This window comes from Megalobrama amblycephala, linkage group LG14 (assembly GCF_018812025.1).
Source record: "Megalobrama amblycephala isolate DHTTF-2021 linkage group LG14, ASM1881202v1, whole genome shotgun sequence".
Taxonomy (NCBI): domain Eukaryota; kingdom Metazoa; phylum Chordata; class Actinopteri; order Cypriniformes; family Xenocyprididae; genus Megalobrama; species Megalobrama amblycephala.
The window spans coordinates 34,684,919-34,706,973 of record NC_063057.1 but is presented as its reverse complement, the minus strand read 5'-3'; the positions used below and the strand labels follow the sequence as shown (position 1 = coordinate 34,706,973).

Sequence of the window (22,055 nt, the reverse complement as noted above, 5' to 3'; positions counted from 1 at the left end):
AAAAGTAAGAGTTGTCAGAACTGAAAACAACTTGCATTGACATACCTATAAATACATCAGTGCCCTTTGTTTTGCCTCAGAATGCAAGTAATGTTTTTAGTAAGGCATGTTTGTTAACTAGTTATATTTCCTAATTAAACTTGGCTAAGATGATCCCTGTCCAGGAAACTACCCCATAATGTTTATGCATGTTTATAATGTACAACAAACAAATAATGTACTAACAAAAAAGTTTGAATTGTTCGTAAAAAGAAAATTGCCCTTTTGGACTATGTATAGTCTATTACAGTACTTTCTTGCTTTCGGACCGCCAGTCGCAGCCGTTTTGTGGAGAGCTGAATGAGAAGAGTGCATTGCAGTAGAGAGCAGATTAAAGTCAAGGCAGTAAACAGGGTAAACAGCATTGAGGTAAACAAAAGCCTCCTAAGTGAAAACTATGTAACACTAAAGATGACTTGCTGGTGGCTCATGATGACTCGATGGCCCTACTGTTTAAGTTGATTTTCAATAAAGCAGTGTTGATTTTTCGCTTCTGCGTCCTCTATGTTTGCAAAATGCTCAGGTAAGCCACGGGCTAGTTGGTTAAATTTACCCAGAAAGGATTTTTGCTTCTACTAAACTAAATTTAAGGTTTGTTTTTCAGCAAAACCACAATGTACAGTCAGATCACAACACCTGAAATATAGTTTATGGCATGATTTGCGTGAAATATGATTGCCTACATGTGTATACTCTTTAAAAAAATAATTAAAACTGGATTGAAGTGCGATCCAGTGACGTACGAAGTGCGGAACTTTCCATTTTAGAGGCCACCTATCATACAGTTTCTGCCTCCACGTTTTAAATTACCACTTTATTTTCTGTGAACAGCACTTTTCAGGAATGAACGGAGGTAAGAAATTTAAGACCTGGATAAATTTAATTTAAGACCTAGGACTTAAAAAAAAAAAAAAACTTCACTTTCTGAATTTTAGACTTTTTAAGACTCCGTGGGAACTGTAAATACTGAAAAGAAAATGTCACATCACATGGCATGGCAAAGTGATTGAAAGCAATGAGACAGAGGAGCAATCTGAATTATAGCGCTGTAGAGATACTGGACCCTTGGGCCAACACACCTCACATGGCTGTAATCACAAGTGTATAAAGGAATTAGTTTGTACTCATCTACATCCTTTATAATCAGGAGAGAGGAAAGACAGTCTTCAGTTCCCTTTGTGAAATGTTTTAATGAAGATGAAAACGCTCCGGTTTCAAAATCAATGTGGATATTTAAATAAAACAACTCCGGTAAATCCACAGGCAGACAGCAACAAAACTGCAGGTATAACAAAAACCGGACAGAAAATGAGAACTAAAGAGGAGCTTAAATGCACGGTATAATGATGAACTTCACGACTAATAACTGTTTTTTTAGTAAAGGAACTGATTAGTGGCTGGAAAAGGACAAAAAAGGAACACCGGAAACATAACTTAACAGGCAAACTAAACCAAATTAGAACTAAATGGACTGTGTGGAGGTGACATCACTGGTGGACAATTCATCACATTTCCATATTATAGCTAGGATTATTTTTTCTTTTCAAAGTCACACCACGATTTCTTACGAAGTCTCTTATGTTTAGAATAGAGCGACCAGCCAGAGCAGGATCTTCTGCCTCCTTGCATTGCTGGCATTCAATCATAGTAGCCAGTTTTCCTTTTTTGATGTGTTCGTCAAAATGTCTCATGACCGCTGCAACCTCCATGGGAGACCATTGATGCTTTTTTGCTCTCCTAGCACTTTCCAGAGGAACTAGAAAAAGACAAAGAAATCAATGAAAACAAACTCAACTTTTAAACTAGATAAACCTTCACACTGACTCCACCAAAAGATGTTTCTCTACAGGTGCAGCATCAGCATAGTGTTCTTCACATCATCTCCACACTTTGACTACTATCCAACTGCCATAAGCAGAATCTTGACTCATCACTTAACGTTCCTCAATGTTCATGTTCGAGCCCATGTGTTGCCAAACCAGCCCAAATGGGCATGTTATTACAGTTTTTGGTGACAGAATGAAAAACCATTTTTACCTTGTCTTAGTCAAGTCAAGTCACATTTATTTATATAGCGCCTTTTACAATGCAAATTGTGTCAAAGCAGCTTTACAGTCACAGTTGGTGAAAATTGTAAATTCAAAAAAAGTAAATTCAATATTGATTAATTATTGATTTAAACAACTAGGGCTGGGACAACAAAAATAAAATACGTCCTCGCAAAATATGATTTATTTTTATTCATTTTTCCACAAAACAGAATAATAATAAACGCGTCCAAACTATGGCATAACACAAATGGAACTGTGGGAATTTTGTTGGTGACTAAAGCATCCAATCAAAAACTGCCATTTTATTATTATTATTATTATCATAATCATTATTGTTATTATTTTTATTTTATTCAGATATGTAAATTAGCATGTATAAATTGCTATTAGTCAATTAATGGGGAGATAATCGAGGATCGAATCAAATTCAAATTGGAATTTCCAGCAGTGTTCGTGAAGTTCAACACGAAACAGCGAGTCGCGTTCCGAGGTTTGCTCTTCCAGGCTGTGAGTGTGTAAGCGGTGTGCCAATTTTCCATTACATTCCCACCGAAAGAAGTTTACATTCTTTTGAGTGGCAGCAAAGCCAGCCAATCAGCGTTAAGTGCTTGCGTGCATTGCTCAGGCCTGGCGTCAAGGGCTTAGCCCGCCCTGCGATGGTCTCAAGCCCCCCAACCAGCCAGGCTTGAGGTTTGACTCTGCCCAGTCTTTCAAGCCCCCCATCCAGCCAAGTGGCAGGCTTCGGCTCTGCCCCATCTTTTCTTCTGCGTTTTAGCGCCTTTTCAAGTTCATTAAGAATTTTCCATGACCAAGGCACGGAGCAGAGTGAAGGTCAAAAAGTACATTAACTGATAGATGACATCCACATCTAGTCATACTGTGGTGCAGGACCAATACAAGACGCCTTCCTATCCACTCTAAAAAAAAATGCATCCCTTGTTTATCTGCAGTTCTTAACACACATTGAAGACAAACTATTTAATCTAATGGAGTAATCTAACGGAGTAATCTAAATGAAAGGCGCAAACGTGGCAAAAGTAATGCGTTTTAAAAGGCAGACACATAAATGTAAACACGGCCAAAGATTAGTGTAGTACAGGGCGTATTTGAGCACATAGCATGCGGTTTTCAGCACCGTTTTTTTACGCATTCCGGGACCTGCACTTGCCTCATCACGTCACCCCTCTGCTCTAATAGGCCTTTTGCGTTCCAGAACCTTTTGTTTTACAAATTAAGCACTATTGTGGATGTTGCATTAATGGAAAATGCAGTTATGCACAAAAGTAAATGCACACAGATGTTATAGTGGAACACTGTATTAAGGTTAGTATAAAATCCAATCATATTTTTTAAAAATATTTAAATCAGCCCTTAATAAAAAAAAAATGCCCCTAATATTAAAAACCTAGCCTGGATGCCAGCCAAACTTAGCCCCGCCCACAACATTTGAGGACAGGAAGTTTGGTCTGGTGTTAGCTCATTTGAGGCGCAACTATGCCCGAAGAGACACAGTTCAGACCAATCAATTTGTCAGGGCGGGCTTTATACGATGATGGACAGCTGAACAAAAGTAACGTAATCAACCACGTCACCAAAGAGCGCGCGTGTTCAACCTTTTGAATCTGAACTCCATGGCTCTGCACTCAATTGGATAGACCTCCAACCAATCAGAGGCATTTTTTTTTTTCCTGGTTCAGTTGAGACACGCCCCATAATCACAACCCAATGGAACGGTATCGGACTCAAATTCTGACTAGAATTGAGTAGGATAATGTCAGGCTATTAAAAACCTAGCACACCCAAGCCTGGCGAGAAAGAGTATGGACGAATTTCAAACTATGTTTTTGCGCCCTTGAAGGGCACGTCAGGAAGAGGACACCGCTTAAACTTTCACTCCAGATGTAAATAAAAGGATGTTTTTGATTGCTCTATTCTCCAAATTTATTTTTAGCGGCCACACAATGAGACAATTGTGCAACTCCCTGCACAATTAAAAGCTATGATCTTCGAAGGCAATATAGGGCATAGGGAAGATCACTTTCAATTGATATTCTTCCTATATGTGAAATGAAAAATTACTTTTTGCAGTTGGGTCTATTCGAGATCGGATCACGTTCTCACCACAAAAGAACCGCTCCAGAGTTCGTTTGAAAGCGTACCGAGACCACCTCTTCAAGCAGGTCTCGGTACGCTTGTTTGGTCCGCCTTTGGTGCCACCTGCCCAAACGAACCGCACCAAAGGGGGAAACGAACTCTGGTACGATTCAACCGAACTAAACAACTAATAGACCCTTTAAAATTATGAATATTCTTTGTAAGGTGAAATCCAAATTTGCAGCCTGGACTTGTAGTTCACGGTGAGACATATGGATGCATGCTATGTCCAGTGCTACTACAGCTTATACCAAAAGACATGGAGCTGACAAGACTCCAGTGGTGAGTGGAAAGTCGACCAGCTCATCCAGTTTCTGGAAAACGATGTTGAGAACAGAGAGAGCACTGCAGTGGAGCAAACCAGGTAACTAACAAAGAGACATTCCACCAAATAATAAATTCTAGGCAACACTTTACATGAAGTGAACATGACAGATTAATCATATTAAGAAACCACTTAGCTTTATGGGTAAGCATTACATGAGGTGGCTGGTTTTGACACTGGCTGTCATGAAGCCAATGATAATTAATCTGCTATATCATGTTTATTACAATTTATGTTGTCATGGTAATGTCAAGTTGAATGAAAAGACACTGACAGGTTATGATGTATTGGTTTTTGTCTAGGTGTCATAAAGACATCTTAAACCATAAAGACATCTATGTCCTTCGGATGAGACGTTAAACCGAGGTCCTGACTCTCTGTGGTCATTAAAAATCCCAGGATGTCCTTCGAAAAGAGTAGGGGTGTAACCCTGACATCCTGGCCAAATTTGCCCATTGGCCTCTGTCCATCATGGCCTCCTAATTATCCCCATACACTGATTGGCTTCATCACTTTGTCTCCTCTCCACCAATAAGCTGGTGTGTGGTGGGCGTTCTGGCGCAATATGGCTGCCGTCGCATCATCCAGGTGGATGCTGCGCATTGGTGGTGGTTGAGGAGATTCCCCCTTCAATATGTAAAGCGCTTTGAGTGCCCAGAAAAGCGCTATATAAATGTAAGGAATTATTATTATTTTTATTTTTATTATTATGTCATATTGCAATAAAAAAAGTCATAATTGAGCGCATGACACTCAATAGCCATGTTTGCATCGTCGGGCTTCAAAACTTTTGGGATCACCAGTACTTTACTGATCAACAGAAGATGCCTTCCATCTTACTTCGGACTGAAGAAAATTATCAGCATCTGTACACTCAAAAAAATAACTTGTTGGTCTAACTTAATTCAATTATGACACCTATTTCCACACAGTTTAACTGATTTATTTGAACTTAAGATAGGTTAATTGTACTGATGAGTAAAATTCATGCTAATTGAATGAGATCACACCAGTTTCATTTGACATATTCTGTGAATGTTTCCTGAACATAATTCATTCTTGTTGATCCAACCAGTGCTATTGCAATTCAGACTGGTGCCCTTGTGCAGTGTTGCTCAAGTTTTCTGCACTTTTAAGGAAATGGAAAGACCTGTTAGTGTTTAATGTTTAGTTATTTTGAACATTTAAAAGAGTTTGTAGCGTATATATATAAAAAAAATTTTGTTACCATCATGGTGAAGATGTGCGCTTGTGCTTAGGTTGTGAATAGCTGTTGTACACAGACATACATGTTTCATGACCATTGAGAGGGATAAAGCTGATGACCATATGTAGACTGTGTAAATTAAGTGCTGGCCCTCAAACTAATTTATTTATATTTCTATAAAAACTAAACTAAAATATCACTTTTTCATATGCTAAGTAACGTTTATAGCATGCAAGTAATGATCAGGTAAAGAACTTCTCATCACTGGCTTTAGCACAGTTAAGGCTTGTTGAGAACAACATAGATTTATTTCATGCAGCCACCCATAGCCTAACCACAAGGTCTACACTTCAGCATAATGGTAACCTCAAAAAAATCGATATAACAAACTCTTTTAAATGTCAAATATAACTGAACATCAAACTTTAAAAGGTATTTCCCTTTACTAAAAACACATTAAACAGCACTTAAGTTCAACATTTACTGTCCTGATCTTTCCCTACGCAAAGCATGCTGGGAACTAGAAATCCACTGCCCAGTTTCAATCAATGCAACATAAATGATTCATGTCATCCCAACACAAATGGTTTAGGTTAACCTAACATTTTGCAAATTTAATTTCATTTAACATAATACAATTGAGTGCAAATGCCAATTAAGTAAAAAACTAAAGATTTGTGTTGGTTCAGCTTATTTTATTTAAATAAACTGAACAAGCAGCTAGAATCATTTTTTTGAGTGTAGAAACAAAGACCATGTTAAGGATCCGGCACACACTGGACATCGGTTAGAGAGAAGTTTACAAAGTTACGGGCACAGAACAAAGTCTTTAAATCGCAACAGTGCTGAGAAATGATATAGCAGATGTCTGTTATTGGACAATCGTCCTTGTATTGGAGGAGCAATCGCTCGACTCACGATGCTAACTACAGTCGGTGAGTTAACTTATTTGCTACATAACGGTTACATACAAAAAACACTTGAAATACAATACAAATAACGACTGCATAAGTGCCTTACATGGGTGTTTTAGGGGGGTTTTTTTGTGTTATATTATCATCTCTGTTAAATATTTTAGCCAGCTCTTAAGAGAAGTAACCATGGTTTTATTATAGTAAAACTGTTTTAGTTGTAGCCATGCTTTCTGGTGTTTTGGAGATTAATGTAACTGTCATATGAATGTAGCAAACCTTATGTGTATACTGTATGTGTATTTACAGACCAGTTATACAAAACATCACAAATGTGCTCCTTTATTGTTTTGTGTCTATTACAGAAATAAAGCCGTGGATTTTGAAATCAGACGGGAGTTTGGGGTCTTAAAATACACCCATTTGTGCACGGATATAAACTTTACATGTAAATAAAGTATCCCGCTATAATGAATAAGGCTGTTTGTCAGTTTACTATATTGAAAATTATTGCTTAATAAGGATCACATAATGACACATACAGAAATGCTAAGATACAACAAATTGATAAATATAATCATTATTAAATTAACCACTGTTACATAGCTTTTTAAAGACTTGCGCAGATTCAAAGTTGTTTCTTAATGAGCCAATTTTCGAATGATTTCTAAAACATTTTGATATGAGATGCAATGATTTTCAGTCCTATTTAGCAATCAGGCAGTTCTTTATAGACTAAAGTATTTATTGATTGACATTATTTGACAGTTACTTTCGGTTTCATGTGATGCTGAACTACTTACAATTTTATGGATAAAGATCTCTCACCTCTTATAATGTGCAAGTATGTTTACATTGCCATAGAACTATAATTACAAACCCAATGTTACATGTTTACAGACACACGTGCATACCTGTATTTTAACATACTCTGTGTGTATAGTTTAATAGCACATTAGGTAGATGAATGCTTTATTTGTAATCACTCCGTAAAGTTTACTATTGCTTAATTATTGATCTGATATTGCCTCGTCGTAATGATGCCGATCTATCCCCGTCTCTAGTCAGATTGAACTGACTTCCTCCGTCCTCACGGTAAAACAGGCGGTACTGTGTGACATTAGATACAGGTAGGAGTATTAAGGGCGGGATTACTGAAGCGCAGCCGCGCTATTGGCCTCGACAATCCAAACGCATCTTTATTTTGGCTACGCAGCTGGAGATCGGAGGCTATTGACTCTGTGAGTGGCTCTATAGTGCAATTCCGGCTATTGACAGTTGTCAAACATGCAGAAAACCTTCATGTTCATGACATGTGTCATGTCATGATCATTAAGGTGTCATGTCAGTTTCAGCATGTAAAGTGTTACCAAATTCGGAAATAGATCAGCCCACCACACTATGGTCCCCTCCCTTAGAAGTGACATGGATAGATATAAAGGGCCGTTGTATGTCAAATCCAGTGTCAGCCTCCCATGCTTACAGGAGGTGGAGGCCATGCTGATGTGATGCATCAGTGCTCCAGCCACTCAAACTCGCACTTTCAGATGGGAAAAAGACTTGCGTCTTTACCACCAAAGAGTGAGCAGAGAGGACATGAGATGGAGATATCTGCAGAAGCTGTTAACTAGTTTCTGGAACTGCTGATGGACTTGAAGTCAGCTCACATGCTGAAAGTGGGAGATGCCATCTTGATCAAAGAGATGGACTTGTGTGTTCCTACACTGTTTGTACCTTCACAGGCAGTGTTTTAAGGAGACCTGTTGCCGTTGTTTTTGATCCTAATCCTGTGATGATGCTGGTAAAAAATTGGGTTCAGTAAGAATTTTTATTTATTTTTTTGAAGGAAAAATATAGAAATCAATATTTTTTTATTCATCAAGGACGAATTAAGTTGATCATAAGTGACAGTAAAGACATTTATTATGTTGAAAAATATTCTATTTAAAAATAAATGCAGTTCCTTTGAACTTTATATTCATCAAGGAATCCTGGGGGGAAAAAAATTATCAAATGCTGATAATAATCAAATGTTTCTTGAGCATCAAATCATTCTGAAAGATCATGTGACACTGAAGACTGGAGTAATGATGCTGAAAATTCAGCTTTGATCACAGGAATTACATTATAAAATACATTAAAATTAAAAAGAGTTAATTAAAATTGTAATAATATTTCACAATAATAATGTTTTTATTGTATTTTTAATCAAATAAATGCAGCCTGGGTGAGTAGGAGAGACTTCTAAAAACATTAAAAATCTTACCAATCCCAAACTTTTGAAATGGCAGTATCCTTTAGAGATTTATTAAATATGGGCTAATTAGTGATAAACAGTTGTTCGTCGGGGGAATGTGGAAAAATGTTTAATTAAAACATTTAAATACAAGTTGGATTTGTGTGTACTTTAAAATCAGCTGAAAAGGAAAGTTCAAATATGGTTTAAGTTAAAACATATTTACATTATATACAGTAATTGAGAAATAAACAGTTGAAGGGGTAAAAACATTATTTTCTTAAAATTCATTGTGAATTTTATTTTAAAGTGGAAGAGCAAGCTGAGACTCTGTAGTTGCCGTCGTATACATTGAAAAGTGGCAGCCATGCTTACGTTCATTGTTACACTGCAACATTTTAATGAGTAAATTTGTTAGATTGAAAAGAGTGTCCTGGTCATCATTTAAAGCTTCTACTGCTGTACTCCACATCACTTGAAATTTAGCTCACGTGCCTTGCGTTTATCTCAATTTTTGCTGTGACAACTAAATTGAAACAAGTGGAGGAGGTCTGAATACACTGTGTATTATTTCATAACCTAAAAACAATCAAAAAAGGTGTACATGTTAGTAGATTCAGGATAAGGGCTAACCTTGTGATAATGCGCAGACATGCCTGGAGGTTTCTCAACAAGTTTGCCTAGCATTCAGCAGTCCTGCAGAACCTGTAATCAAATGTAATTTACTCCATTAAATACATACAAACAAATAAAAAAAAATGAGTAGAAGTATTACAGAGTGAGTTTGGTTAACTTGCAATGTTCAAATTAGATGAAGAGAATGTTTACTCTCCTGTGTCTCTTTCTCCCAATAATAATGAGATTTCTTATGTTTTTGCCTCTTCCACTGAAACTTAAATCCATGGGACTGAATTTTACTTGGCGTGTGCAGTCAGTCTGCTTTCATCCAAACTTTTGCAGAATGCAGACCAAACCAGAAAACGTTCAAAAATCGAATTGGCAAACTAAACATACTATACCCTTCACCATCCCTGCATGTGACCTCATTTCAGCCCACCTGTAAAATGCAAACCAACTGTGTGTGCAGTCTTTTTGCGTGAGCGGTTAATTGCCATCGTCACGTCGGTAGGAGTAACCAACCAATTGGGATCACAGTAGGGAGACCAACTGCCTTTGAGTGAAAGCAAAACGAGTCAATGAACATTGGTGTGCGGGATTTGCATTCCGTGCCCCGCCTGCCAGTGCGGGTAAAAATCCCTAGCGTGATCCCAATTCGTTGGTAACTCCTACCAACGTGACATCATACGCAACCAGAGATGTTTTCTTGTAATTCAGACACAAATTAACATCCCCTCAAATTATGTCTGAAATACAAGAAAACAGTAAGAGATTACACAGTTACTGACTTGACAGTGAAATAACAATTGGTTAGGGATACATCATAGCAAATTGTTTCACTGTTAAAAGTTTAACCATCTGGTAACAATAAATAAGAACCTGAAGCTTCAACAGGTTGTGTTGTTCTTTTCATCTCTGTAGAATCTGTAATAAAGTTTAACATGTGTCATGTGATTTCATAAAACAAATTCAAGAAAATCACACTGTACTTACCAGTCTGTGGATATGTGAGATTTCCTTCATCGACCTCACCTCTGCACTTGATTCGGTCAACTGTAGGTGATCTAAGAAAATAAATTATTTTACCTTGATGAATAATGAGATTCAAGTGCTATAGATTGCCTACATACAAAGCGTGTTCCATTTTGCTAAAACACATTTGCTACAGTTCTAATTTTTTACTTAACTTTAAATGGCATTACCGCATGGGCCAGTATGAGATTCAGGAAGTATGATAACCTTTTAAATGGACACAATATATTTAATTTTTAAGAAACATACAAAATGTATGCCAGGAAAAATAAAGCCTTTAATTTATAATATTCTTCATATTAAATGTAAATATCAAATCAATAACATGACTTTGATGCAGCTCATACTTTGGAAACGGTATCACAGAAAATTTTAGTGGTTTTGAAACCTTGACTGTTTAAAACCTCTGTATGCCTTGAAACTGCTAACCAGCCCACGCCTACCTTCAATTTCAATCTCCTCAAGTGTTTTGCCTTGAAGGTTTCTGAGAGACCCTTTCTCCATGGCAAGTAGTAATTTGGAGATTTTGGCCAGCTGGGTAGTAGCCTCTGGAAGTCGGTAAAATTCACGATGAACGCGAATATCATGCCCAAGGAAGTCAACAACTTGGTCTAACTCATGATTCTTGAGATTCAAGATCTGTGACAAAGTTGCGACATGTTTCCGTAATAGCGTTGACCTGAGGAGCTCAGGGTTTTCAGCCCTATTAGGCGTGTTATTGCCGTCACCATGTCTGGTGAAAGTAACACTGCAACTTTCCGGCCTCTTTTACCCCTTAATTCAACACGACTGAAGTGTTGACAAAGGTGAAGTTCAAATTGTGTCAGTCCAAAAGCGACATCCTTGTGCAGGGCACTTGTGTCTCTCTCCAGAAAACCATTCAGCGTCATCTTTGAAACTTCTCCCCCTCTTCTCCTATTAAAAAGTATTACATTTGCCATGGTGGCTTTACAAAGTTCACTATATGATTTTGGTGAACTGTGGTCTTCCAAGTCCTTCAATGCTTGTTCTGTAGACTTCTCCAGATGTCTATGAAGACACTGAACATCTTTCGTAAAAGGAAGAGTGGAAGGCGTAGTTAAAGCAGTGTGGGAGATGAGTTCTGACCACTTTGTAGCATAGAGGGTTTTAAAACTCTGGGTTGACTTTATCAGGTTACTGTCTTCTGCCATCAGTGCTCTACAATGTAAAATGTCACTGACTTTCTGGAGTGAGTGACCCAACTTTAACGCAAGGCTTGGAGTACGGTAGCAGTGCTTTTCGTCATCGTACCCAGACACTTTCTTAACAGCTTTGATCACCACATCAAAATTTGCTGGTCTCACAGCATCTTCAAGAGTTTGTATTGAGAATTCCTTGCGAAGCGTAAGCAGAAGTCTTCCACTTCCTCTGAGTGTCTGGCGAATATAGTCATAGTCGGTGGGATCCTGTGCATGTTTATTAAAAAATGACTGGGCCAGCTGAAGAATAGAATAGTCACTTCGCACAGTAGCAGTTATCTCATCGTCTTTCATGACATCTAAAATCTTCCAAACACCTGGGGATATTTGCTGAGAAAGAGCGGACTCATTCATAGAGGCCAAAGACAATACCTTTTTTCTTCCAATCTCTGAATTGGCTTCTACTGGTTTTGAAGAACATTTCTTCACATGTCGCCACAGATCTCTTCGGAGATATAATGCCTGGCAGTACATGCAGTGAATATAGTCTTTTGCATTGTATTTTGTCTTTGCTGTGCGTCTTAGTTTTAAGGATCCAACTCCACTTGCTAAGACCTCCGAGTTATGAATGTGGTTTCCCTTGTTGCGTAGCTTTATAAGCATTTTCTGGCGCTGTTTGGACTTCTTGGGAAGACTTAAAACTTGAGCAACATCTGCATAAGTTTTCTCATGACGTTTTAGGTGACGTGTAAACTTTGTCTGTATTTTTCCACAAATGTAGCAGTAAGTTTTATTTTTGAGAGAGGAGGATGTGTTTGAGATCTGTTCAGCCCCAGCATCAGCGCTATCATCAACAATTATGCCTTCAGCATTTCCTACTTTGGCAGTAACGCCCGATACTTCAAGCTGACTTGATTCTGCAGCTTCAGAAGCAGACTCTCTCTCTGCCTCTACAAAAGTTTCTTGGTGGTGTCTTTTTTTGGAAATAGAATTGCTGGCGCACCCCTCAAAATTCTGTAATTCTAAATGTTGACTGCGACTGATTTTTAAAGGCTCCGCTATGCTGTCCCATGAGCTGTTCGAATCCGCTGTGGAATCAGGCACATATTCCTCTTCTGATGATGCAACCTCACTTGAACTTTGTTCTTCACAAACCTGATAATGATTAAAAAATACATTTATATTTTGTGTACTTGGAAAGCATTTCACTGAGAATAATTCTACTAAAACACTTACTACTGGAAGAGTTTCAGTGATGTTCACCTTGTGCTTAACATAGCACTTTTTGTGCCAGGACTCATAGCAAACTAGACAGAGAAAATTAAGAATTAATTAATAAAGGAAGATCATAATGTTCATAAGTTCATAAAAAGTGAGTGCAGCTGCAAATGGCTCATTGTGAACATATAGCAGAGTTACACATGGAGCAGTTTTTAAAAAGTGTTCCTGCGGCATCATGTTCAAAAGATATGGATGGATCCCCCCTTCCATTCTCAAAAAAATACCTTTACACCTCACCCCTGACCATTTCAGAGGTGAAAAGGGTCCTCCACATGTGACACATTTTTCTAAACTTGACATTTCTTCAGGGACAAGATCATGAACACAGTCCTGTTGATCAAAAAACCAAAAGATAAGAATTTGATCCTAACTGACACTTGTGTGGTGTAGAATATCAAAACCAATGAATTGTTTGTATTCTGTTCCTCTTTGAAAATAAATGTTTTTTATTATCCCTGTAATGAATGAAATTGTTTAGAAATTAACTTTTAAATCTTTATAACTTTTTGCATAGTAATTATACTTTTATAATATAATATAATATAATATAATATAATAAACTATAATATAGGGGTGTAACGGTACGCAAAAATCACGGTTTGGTATGTGCCTCGGTTTTAAATTCACGGTTCGGTTCATTTTTCGGTACAGTAGGGGAAAGAAACGCAAACAACTGCAGGTTGTTTATTACTATAAACTTTTTAAAACAATTGGCTTACACTTTAAACACTTTTTAATAAAATATAATATATAAAATACAAAAAAATAAAACTGCTTTTATTTTTTTACTGCTGCTCAGATTCGTTCAACTTATGTTTTTTGTCAAAAAAATTAACTTGTCCACATTGTCTATGGAAAGGGCAGATCTGCTGGCAGGTACAATGTCTCCAGCTGTAGAAAATACCAGTGCCCAAGGAAGTCGACCGGAAGTTGAAGTCGGCCGCGTGCCGCCATCTTGTAGCAGAACTTCACTTGCGTTAGCATCCCATTGACTCCCATTCATTTTGGCGTCACTTTGACAGCGAATAACTTTACATCTGAGTCGTTTAAAGACTCCATTTGTCCATTATTTATTTCTAAAGATACACGACAATGTATAAAGGGCTCCATTACCTTCTATGTTACATTATGGCCCCGTAGAAACAGTTTTTGTAAAAATAGGCTAACGATTGCGTCATAACCACTCGACTCTGTCGCACAGTAGAGAAATTACCGTACAGACAGGAGGAGAAGCTCGCAGGCAATAGTATGCATTAACTTAATATGGCGTACTGGCGTTACATTTTAAAATACTATACAAAATAATTAATCAGAATACTTACTCCTGCTCACTCACGCCAAAGAACTCCCCGCTCAAGCTCGCCGTCTCTGCAAGATTAACGATGGCGGTTTGCACGCACAGCTACTAGAAGATTTACATCTGTCAGACAGGTTGCGGACGTCATCAAGCTTAGTTTGAGTCTGCACGTCAGAAACGGAAGTGCTAAAAATCGCTAAAAATGGGCTTCACTTGTCTCAATTGAGTTCCAATGGGGTCGCTGTGTCCATTTCTTTTACTGTCTATGGAAAATACCCTCCTGCTAGAGACTAAGGTAGCAGGTACAGCTAGCGAGAGGCTGGGCTAAAGCATGCCGTGTATGTTGTTGTACAGCGCGCGGTGTGTGATTTATTTTCAGTGGAAATCCCGCCCTGCAGTCGATTTCATTGGTTTAGGTTACAGTGACGACGGGTAAGTTTAGAGATCAGTGGCAATCTGTACAGTGATTGACAAAAACTTTAGAATCAGTTGCAGGCGCGATTTGCGCTGAACGCGGAGACTTCCGCCACTTAATATGTTCGTGTGGAAACACGAAAATGTACATATGTTCCGCATACAAAATATTGCATTCGGTGCACACATGTACCGTACCGAAAGCCCTGTACCAAAACGGTACACCCCATATATATATATATATATATATATATATATATATATACATATTAGTGCTGGGCAACGATTAAATATTTTAATCGCGATTAATCGCATGATTTTTCTGTGATTAATCGCGTTTAATCGCAGCATGCGCAAAATTCAATAATGAAATCAAAAGTAGTGTATTGCGTAATTTTATTCTTACAAAGTACTGCTGTATGAACAAAAGTGCAATAGAGAATACGAACCGACGTCACACCTCGTTGCATGCCGGGGCGGCGCCGCCGCCATTTTGACAGGATCGCCCTCTATTACTCGTACTGAAATTAATACGGATTCTTGCTTACCTTTTGTTTTGTTTCTGCCATTAAGTGGAACGTTAACATTTTTAATGGTATCCGTTTGCAGGGAATAGAAGCTATTTTATCGCATCGCATGATCATTTTATTTATTTATTTATTTTTTTCACTGAAGTTTTGTAGAATTTCGTTTACAGTGTTGATCTGTTTACCGTGTCGCACGCTGGACGCTCACTGCTGCTTCAGCCATCGTATGAATATCCAAATAAATCTATGTAATTAACACACTGAGAAAAGTCGATTCATTTATTTGTTGGAAACGTTTAAATGATGCTTAAACGAGCATATTGAGTAGGCCTACTTGTCATTGTAATTCCCCTTTTCCATGATCACAGATGAGGAGAATCAGAGATTATGTGTCAAATTCAGCAGACAGACGGACACGAACACACTGTATTTTTATATTTATTTTAACAAATGACAACCACACTAAGCAATTTCCTACCTTTATAAAACCGTTATGAAGAAAATGTATAAAATGCTTACATTTTAAGTGATACTGAAAGTTTATATTTTGGTGTCATCCGTTTTTCTGCATGTGCTTTATTTGTAAATAGAATTTGGTCTCTTTAATATCAGTCTAAGTGCATGAAGCGTTTTCTTGAGATGACATGAGAGGAAACCGTTTAAGATATAAACGTGTTGCATTCATATTTTGGGCTCATTTGCGTATCTCCACACAGTATGCTTTAATAAACATGTACAGAATTGTTTGTCACATGAAGCGTTTTTCTTGTTAAGCATTTGAATGTCCCCATCAAGTTCTGCTAATTCACGAGCGCAGTGAGAGTCAGACTCGCAAAGGTAATGTTAATTATTAAACCAAACGAAATCAAAACGTTCAAAAACACTTAGCAATGTGATTCTTTTATTGAGTGATAAGCAGTGGGTACCTTTTCCATTTTTCTGTCCGCACCAGATATTTTCTTTTTCGCGCTGTAGCTCTCTTAGGCACACAACAAATGCTTTCATTGGTTGAGACGCGTGATGACGCTCATCCCAAGCAGCCAGTAGCCTACTGATAAACATCCCACCCCTCCTGTGACCCATGGTTTGTGTTGTATTCGGTTGTAGTCTATCTATGTGTATGATTCAAACGCAGTGAGCAACGGACTTTCAAAATAAAAAGTACGTTAACGCGCGATAAACTAATTGTCGGCGTTAATTAATTAATGCGTTAACGCGATAAAAACGCGATAAAAACGCGTTAACTTGCCCAGCCCTAATATATATATATATATATATATATATATATATATATATATAGTTAAATATTTTTTATTTCTTGGGCTTCACTTTCTGTGTCTTGGGATTTTTCCATTGTGCAGAGCATGTAGCTACCTTGACAAAACAAGATGTAGTAGTCCTTGGACACACTGACACTCTCACACGTAACCAGAGTGGACCCAGAGTGGAATTATAAGTATATGAAAAAATTGTACAGTAAATGGAAAGAAAGTGTATATATATGGAAAGTATATATATATGTTTATATATGTTTATATATTATATATGTTGTTCTTCAAAGGTGACATAGATTGACTGAACAGGGTATTTATCCTTGTTCTGTGATGTGACATGTAGACAACAACATTTTGGTTGGGTCTGAAATGCCTTAGCTTCCTAAAAACCTCTCTCAGACAGCTATATTAAACTTGTGGTTTTGCACCTATTTGGCGTCCCTTCAGGCTTAACTGGCAACCTCATTATGAAACGGAAGCACTTAACGTTGATTGGCTGCCTTTGCTGCCACTCAAAAGAATGTAAACTTCTTTCGGTGGGAATGTAATGGAAAGTTTGCACACCGCTTACACACTCACAGCCTGGAAGAGCAAACCTCGGAACGTGACTCGCTGTTTCTTGTTGAACTTCACGAACACTGCTGCAATTTACTTCCTGTTGGAGGCGAGAGGCCGTAGATGTATGAAAATTATTTTGAAGCGGAGGGGCAGTGAGACACGTTACATAATATGATGAATATCATATATAATACATATATATGATGAATTTCTATGAAACGGAGATGTTCAGAATGTCTAGCACTTTTTGTATGTTCGTGTATGCGGGTAGACTACTGTTATTCAACTAAGACAAGGCAAAAACGTTTTTTTCATTCTCTGTCACCTTTCAACAGTACACAGTATGATAAATGTTACAAAACAAAACAAAGGTACACTCACTGGGGACTTATAGAAAGGCATTGTATAGAACCAGGAACATTTGGTGCCAGTCCACCAAGAATATTGTTATACAGATAGGAAAAGATTTCACACCACAACTGTGTGGGGCAGTTTTTTAGGGGGTCACAACAATCACATTTCAAAAAACTGATAGAAGAAATATTGTGATAGATCAAGCAAAAAACACACACAAAAAAACACAAAGAATAAAGACCTTCAGAAGACTCAAATGAATTTACTCAGTCCTCCTTGACTTGTCAATTTGAGGATTACACAAGACTTAATATCATTCTCATGAGTTCATACATCTACAGTAAAGTCACTGAAGTTCAAAATTACCTTTGCAATGACTGCAAAGGAACTGCATTTGTCCACATCAGCAGCCTGACACGGCATCTCTTTGGAAGTCTAAAATCAAGAGACGAACAGTCATCGAGAGTTTGTATCTAATGCACAAAACAAACGGACCTGCTAATGTCTGAACCTTACATGGTGAGGATTACACAGGACCGTGCGTCTCAATACTACTACTTAATATCATTCTCATGAGTTCATATCTAATGCACAAAACTAACAGACCTGCTAATGTCTGAACCTTACATGGTGAGGATTACACAGGACCTGTGAGTTTAGACACTTCAAGATATACCTCATATTAGCTTATATTGATAAATAAGGTCAACAGAAATCTGTTTACTTGTCAGTTTCTAACATTTTGAATAGGACTGAACAAGTTGAAATAGTCAAGTCTAAATAAGTCTCATCTTGTCAATTATCAATCGTGAGAGTGGCGTCCGATAAAGTGATGTCACTAGGTCGACTGGCTCAAATCTGACTGGAAAAAACATAACATTATATGACCCCTTTAACCACTCTATACTACTATTTCTACTTAAGATAACTTTATATAAACTTTATATAACTACCTTGCTTCTCCATGGCCAATCCGAATTACCATAGTTATAAGTGATTTCTTCCCCTGAACCAATATCTTTGAGTGCGAATAAACACAGATGGGGTCTTCCATCCACTCTTGTAACTTTAATTTTGCTGTTTGGGTTCACTTCGTCGTCATTTACCAGTCTCCCTAGTGATCCGTCCTCTCTGGCAGCATCCACACTAAAATATCAAGTATACAATAACAATGACACATTGTACTGTAAGGGAACGGATTGAGCATATTGAATGTTAGCATGTCGGAAGTACATCCCTCCAACAATTCAAAATATTCATCAAACAATAAAAATTAATACTTTTTTTTTAACTACTTCAACTGATAATGAGGTAGCAGAGTTTGCATCTCTGTTTAAATACACATTTCGGTTACATACCATAACTGTTGTCCATTGAACTGAAAATCAAACATAAAAACTTTGAGTGCGTTATGGTAAATTCTCTCTCGGTTTTCTTGTTCCTTTTTAGTAATGACTTCCCCTCTGTACTCAAAGAGGAAATCTCCTTTTTCAAAGGGCCGGCAGCTGAACACACCCCGACCTAAAGACACACATGATAACCAAATGAGAGTAATAAACTTTAAACAATGCAGAGCTGTCAAATAGTAGTAGAAATTGAAATAATTAACTGATCAAAAAAAGTTAATAAATTTAATTTGATGTTTTTTGTGGTTATTTAAAAAAAAAAGTCAATTAAGTGGTGGAACGGCTTCTTCACTACCAATTTATTTCTATGGATTAATCCATGAACATTTTCTATTATAATTAAAGTAGGGCTGGGCAATTAAACGATAACGATAATTATCGTTATATAATTTCACGATAAATGCTCGATAATGTTTACGTGCCAAGAGCAGAAAACTCATTTGAACCGCACGCGACACAGACCACTTATCCCCTCGATCAATGTCCAAATGGCAGCGCAAGCTCCCCGGGTGAAAAAGGCGTAGTATTAAATGTATTAAAATATATACTTGAAATACAAATAGTATATTTATAATACAATTGTATTACCAACATTCTTATTTGAAGTGCATTAAAAATATTTTGAATAGCATTTTAATATATTTCTAAAAAGTATACTAGAAGTACATTGATAATAAACATATGCTTAATTACACTTTAAGCTTTTAGTGCGTTTACTGCAATATATTTTTAATATTTATGTATTTATCATTTTAATATTTTAGATTTTTTTAATGAATGTATCAACGTATGTATTATAAACATTTGTCAACTATTATTTAGCATTGCAATAAGCATACTTATAATTAATGTTGTTTTTTTGTTATACTTGTAAAAGGCAACTTAAAAGGCCGTTGTCCATTACTTGTTTTTACTACTGAAATTCCCACGATTTCAACATTATATTTTTTGAAATACATCAGATTAATTTTCCAAAGAGTAAATTAAAGCACAAAATTAAACGTGCCGCTATTTTAAGCGGGTTAAAAAGGATAACTATAATGTATGGCGGAATTACTAGTTTTACTATGCATAACCTCATCTGCATATCATTTCCATGCACGTTCCCATCCACGTGACACTATGGTTAACACCGTCAAAGGTACAAGACATTGGAAAATATTAGATACGGACTATAAATGCCATTTGTGCAATACACTACAGTGATAAAAATCATCCAATATCCTCTTTATGTTTTAGAACATATCTGTAACAAATGGAGACTCAGGCGGGAGATCCAAGTGCAGCATTTATTTACAAGTGAGAGTGGTCGTACAGGCAGGGTCAAAACAGGAACAAACAGGAACAGTGAGGAACAGGCAGAGTCGTAGTCAAGGGACAGGCAAAGATCAGGACAGGCAGCAACGGGTCAAAAACAAGAAACACACAGGAACGATAACAAGCAGGCAGACAGGATAGAAACGCTCAGAAATGACACAATGGTAATCAAGACTTCGCGATTGGATGGTGTGAGTGAGAGTCCTTTTATAGTCCAGGTAACAAGCTGCAGCTGGGTGTGGTGATTAGTGAGGAGTGTGTGCATGGCTGTATGTGGCGACAGGTGATTGGTGTGGAGTGAACATGTGACTGGCAGGGAGGATTGTGGGAAGTGTAGTCCGGGAACTGACAGGAGCAGACTGTGATCATGACATAATGTCCCCCTACCGGAAGGCGCGTCCTCGCGACGTAAACGGAACAGCTAGGAGGGGGGTGGGTGCATTGGGGACTGGTATGCAGACATGAACAGGGTCCCCAATGCAGGTTCCAGGAACTCAGCCACCATGGCGGGTCAGGTGCCACGGGCAGCCATGGTGGGTCAGGTGCCACGGAGAGCCACGGCAAGTCAGGTGGCTTGGGCAGCCACGGCAGGTCAGGTGGCTTGGGCAGCCACGGCAGGTCAGGTGGTTCAAAAGTTATTGGCCAAAATAGCCATTTTTCATATCTCATGCTGTAGGTGGCGCTGTTCCCACGACCCTCAGCAGGTCAGGTAGCTTGGGCGGCCACGGCAGGTCAGGTAGCTTGGGCGGCCACGAAAAAAACAAATACTGCAGGTCAGGTGGTTTGGACGGCCACTGCGGAACAGACTCCAAAGTCCATAGCATCTCTACAATGACCATTTTCCAGCGGGTCAGAGTCCATTAGCCCCTTCGGGGCTTGGTGGCCAGATAAAGGTTTTAATATAGAGTTGATTTATAACAGTTCAAAGGCCCATGCCGGCAGTGATCGAGCAAAGTATTTTAAAAAAGGAAAGGCAAATCTTACCGTTTTCCCAAATTATATCCTTCAAATACAGTAACTGTTTGAAGATCCTCACACCATCAACACCTCCTGCAGCTGTGGTTGTACAGTAAGATATTATTGACCTATTCAAATGGACAACGGACCGAACCACCGAATCCAGCAGTGTCTTCCATAATATCCAAGTTAAGTGTGCATCACTGATCATCGTTCTCACTAGAATATTTTGTCATAACATCTGCAGTTTAGTTTAAAGAGGAATTATTGTGCACCCATCACTCCTCGCTGTCATTAAAACAGCGTGTCACAGGAAAACTGATCGAAAGTAGCACATCTGCTATCTAAATTCATATTATTTTTGTTTAACTTCTCCGTAATGATTGCATAATGTAATTTCAGTGCTTATCGCCATTAGTGAAAGTGTAGCCTAATATTAATGTAAATCAAAATGAAAACGTGAGTTTCCATGCAAGTTTAAATCATTCTTTTATTTATTTAAACTGTTATTGTGAACATGCACTGTATTTATGATTATGACTCATAATTAGGATTTAAAGTGGTTTTCCTTCATCTGCCGTCAGTCCCTCAGCTCACCATCGGTGTCGCCAATTCCCTTCGTCTCCAAAATGTTCGTACGCATGGGTCAAACTTTGCGTGTAGGTGCGCACATTTTCCCGTCAAGTTTTTCTTTATAAATCCTACCTTTTGCGCAGGAACTGGCGTACGCACGTTTTCAGCCCCGTTTTGTGCGTACGCACGCTTTATAAATGAGGCCCCTGGTTTCTACAACTTTCACTTAGGGGCAAAAATCTGCCTTAAACTTCAAAGAAAAAAAGATGCGAAATTTACCATGCTAATTATCGATATCGGCTGATATTAAACAGTTATCATGATCCAACATAGCTTCTATTTTAAGCAGCTGACAAAAGGTTCT

At 38.0% G+C, this 22,055-nt stretch overlaps 1 protein-coding gene across 1 annotated transcript; it reads right to left on the bottom strand.

Annotated features, from left to right (window-relative positions):
• Positions 1-326: 326 nt before the first annotated feature.
• LOC125244444 lies at positions 327-21,761 on the bottom strand. The gene is made up of 11 exons (XM_048154526.1): positions 21,716-21,761; positions 18,797-18,959; positions 18,392-18,584; positions 17,805-17,873; positions 13,239-13,344; positions 12,970-13,040; positions 11,017-12,888; positions 10,535-10,605; positions 10,421-10,465; positions 9,557-9,628; positions 327-1,795 (listed from the first exon to the last, which is right to left on the bottom strand). The coding sequence occupies exons 1-7, from the start codon at positions 21,759-21,761 to the stop codon at positions 11,206-11,208; spliced, it is 2,331 nt and encodes a 776-aa protein (XP_048010483.1). The 3' UTR covers positions 327-1,795; positions 9,557-9,628; positions 10,421-10,465; positions 10,535-10,605; positions 11,017-11,205.
• Between the last annotated feature and the right edge of the window lie 294 nt (positions 21,762-22,055).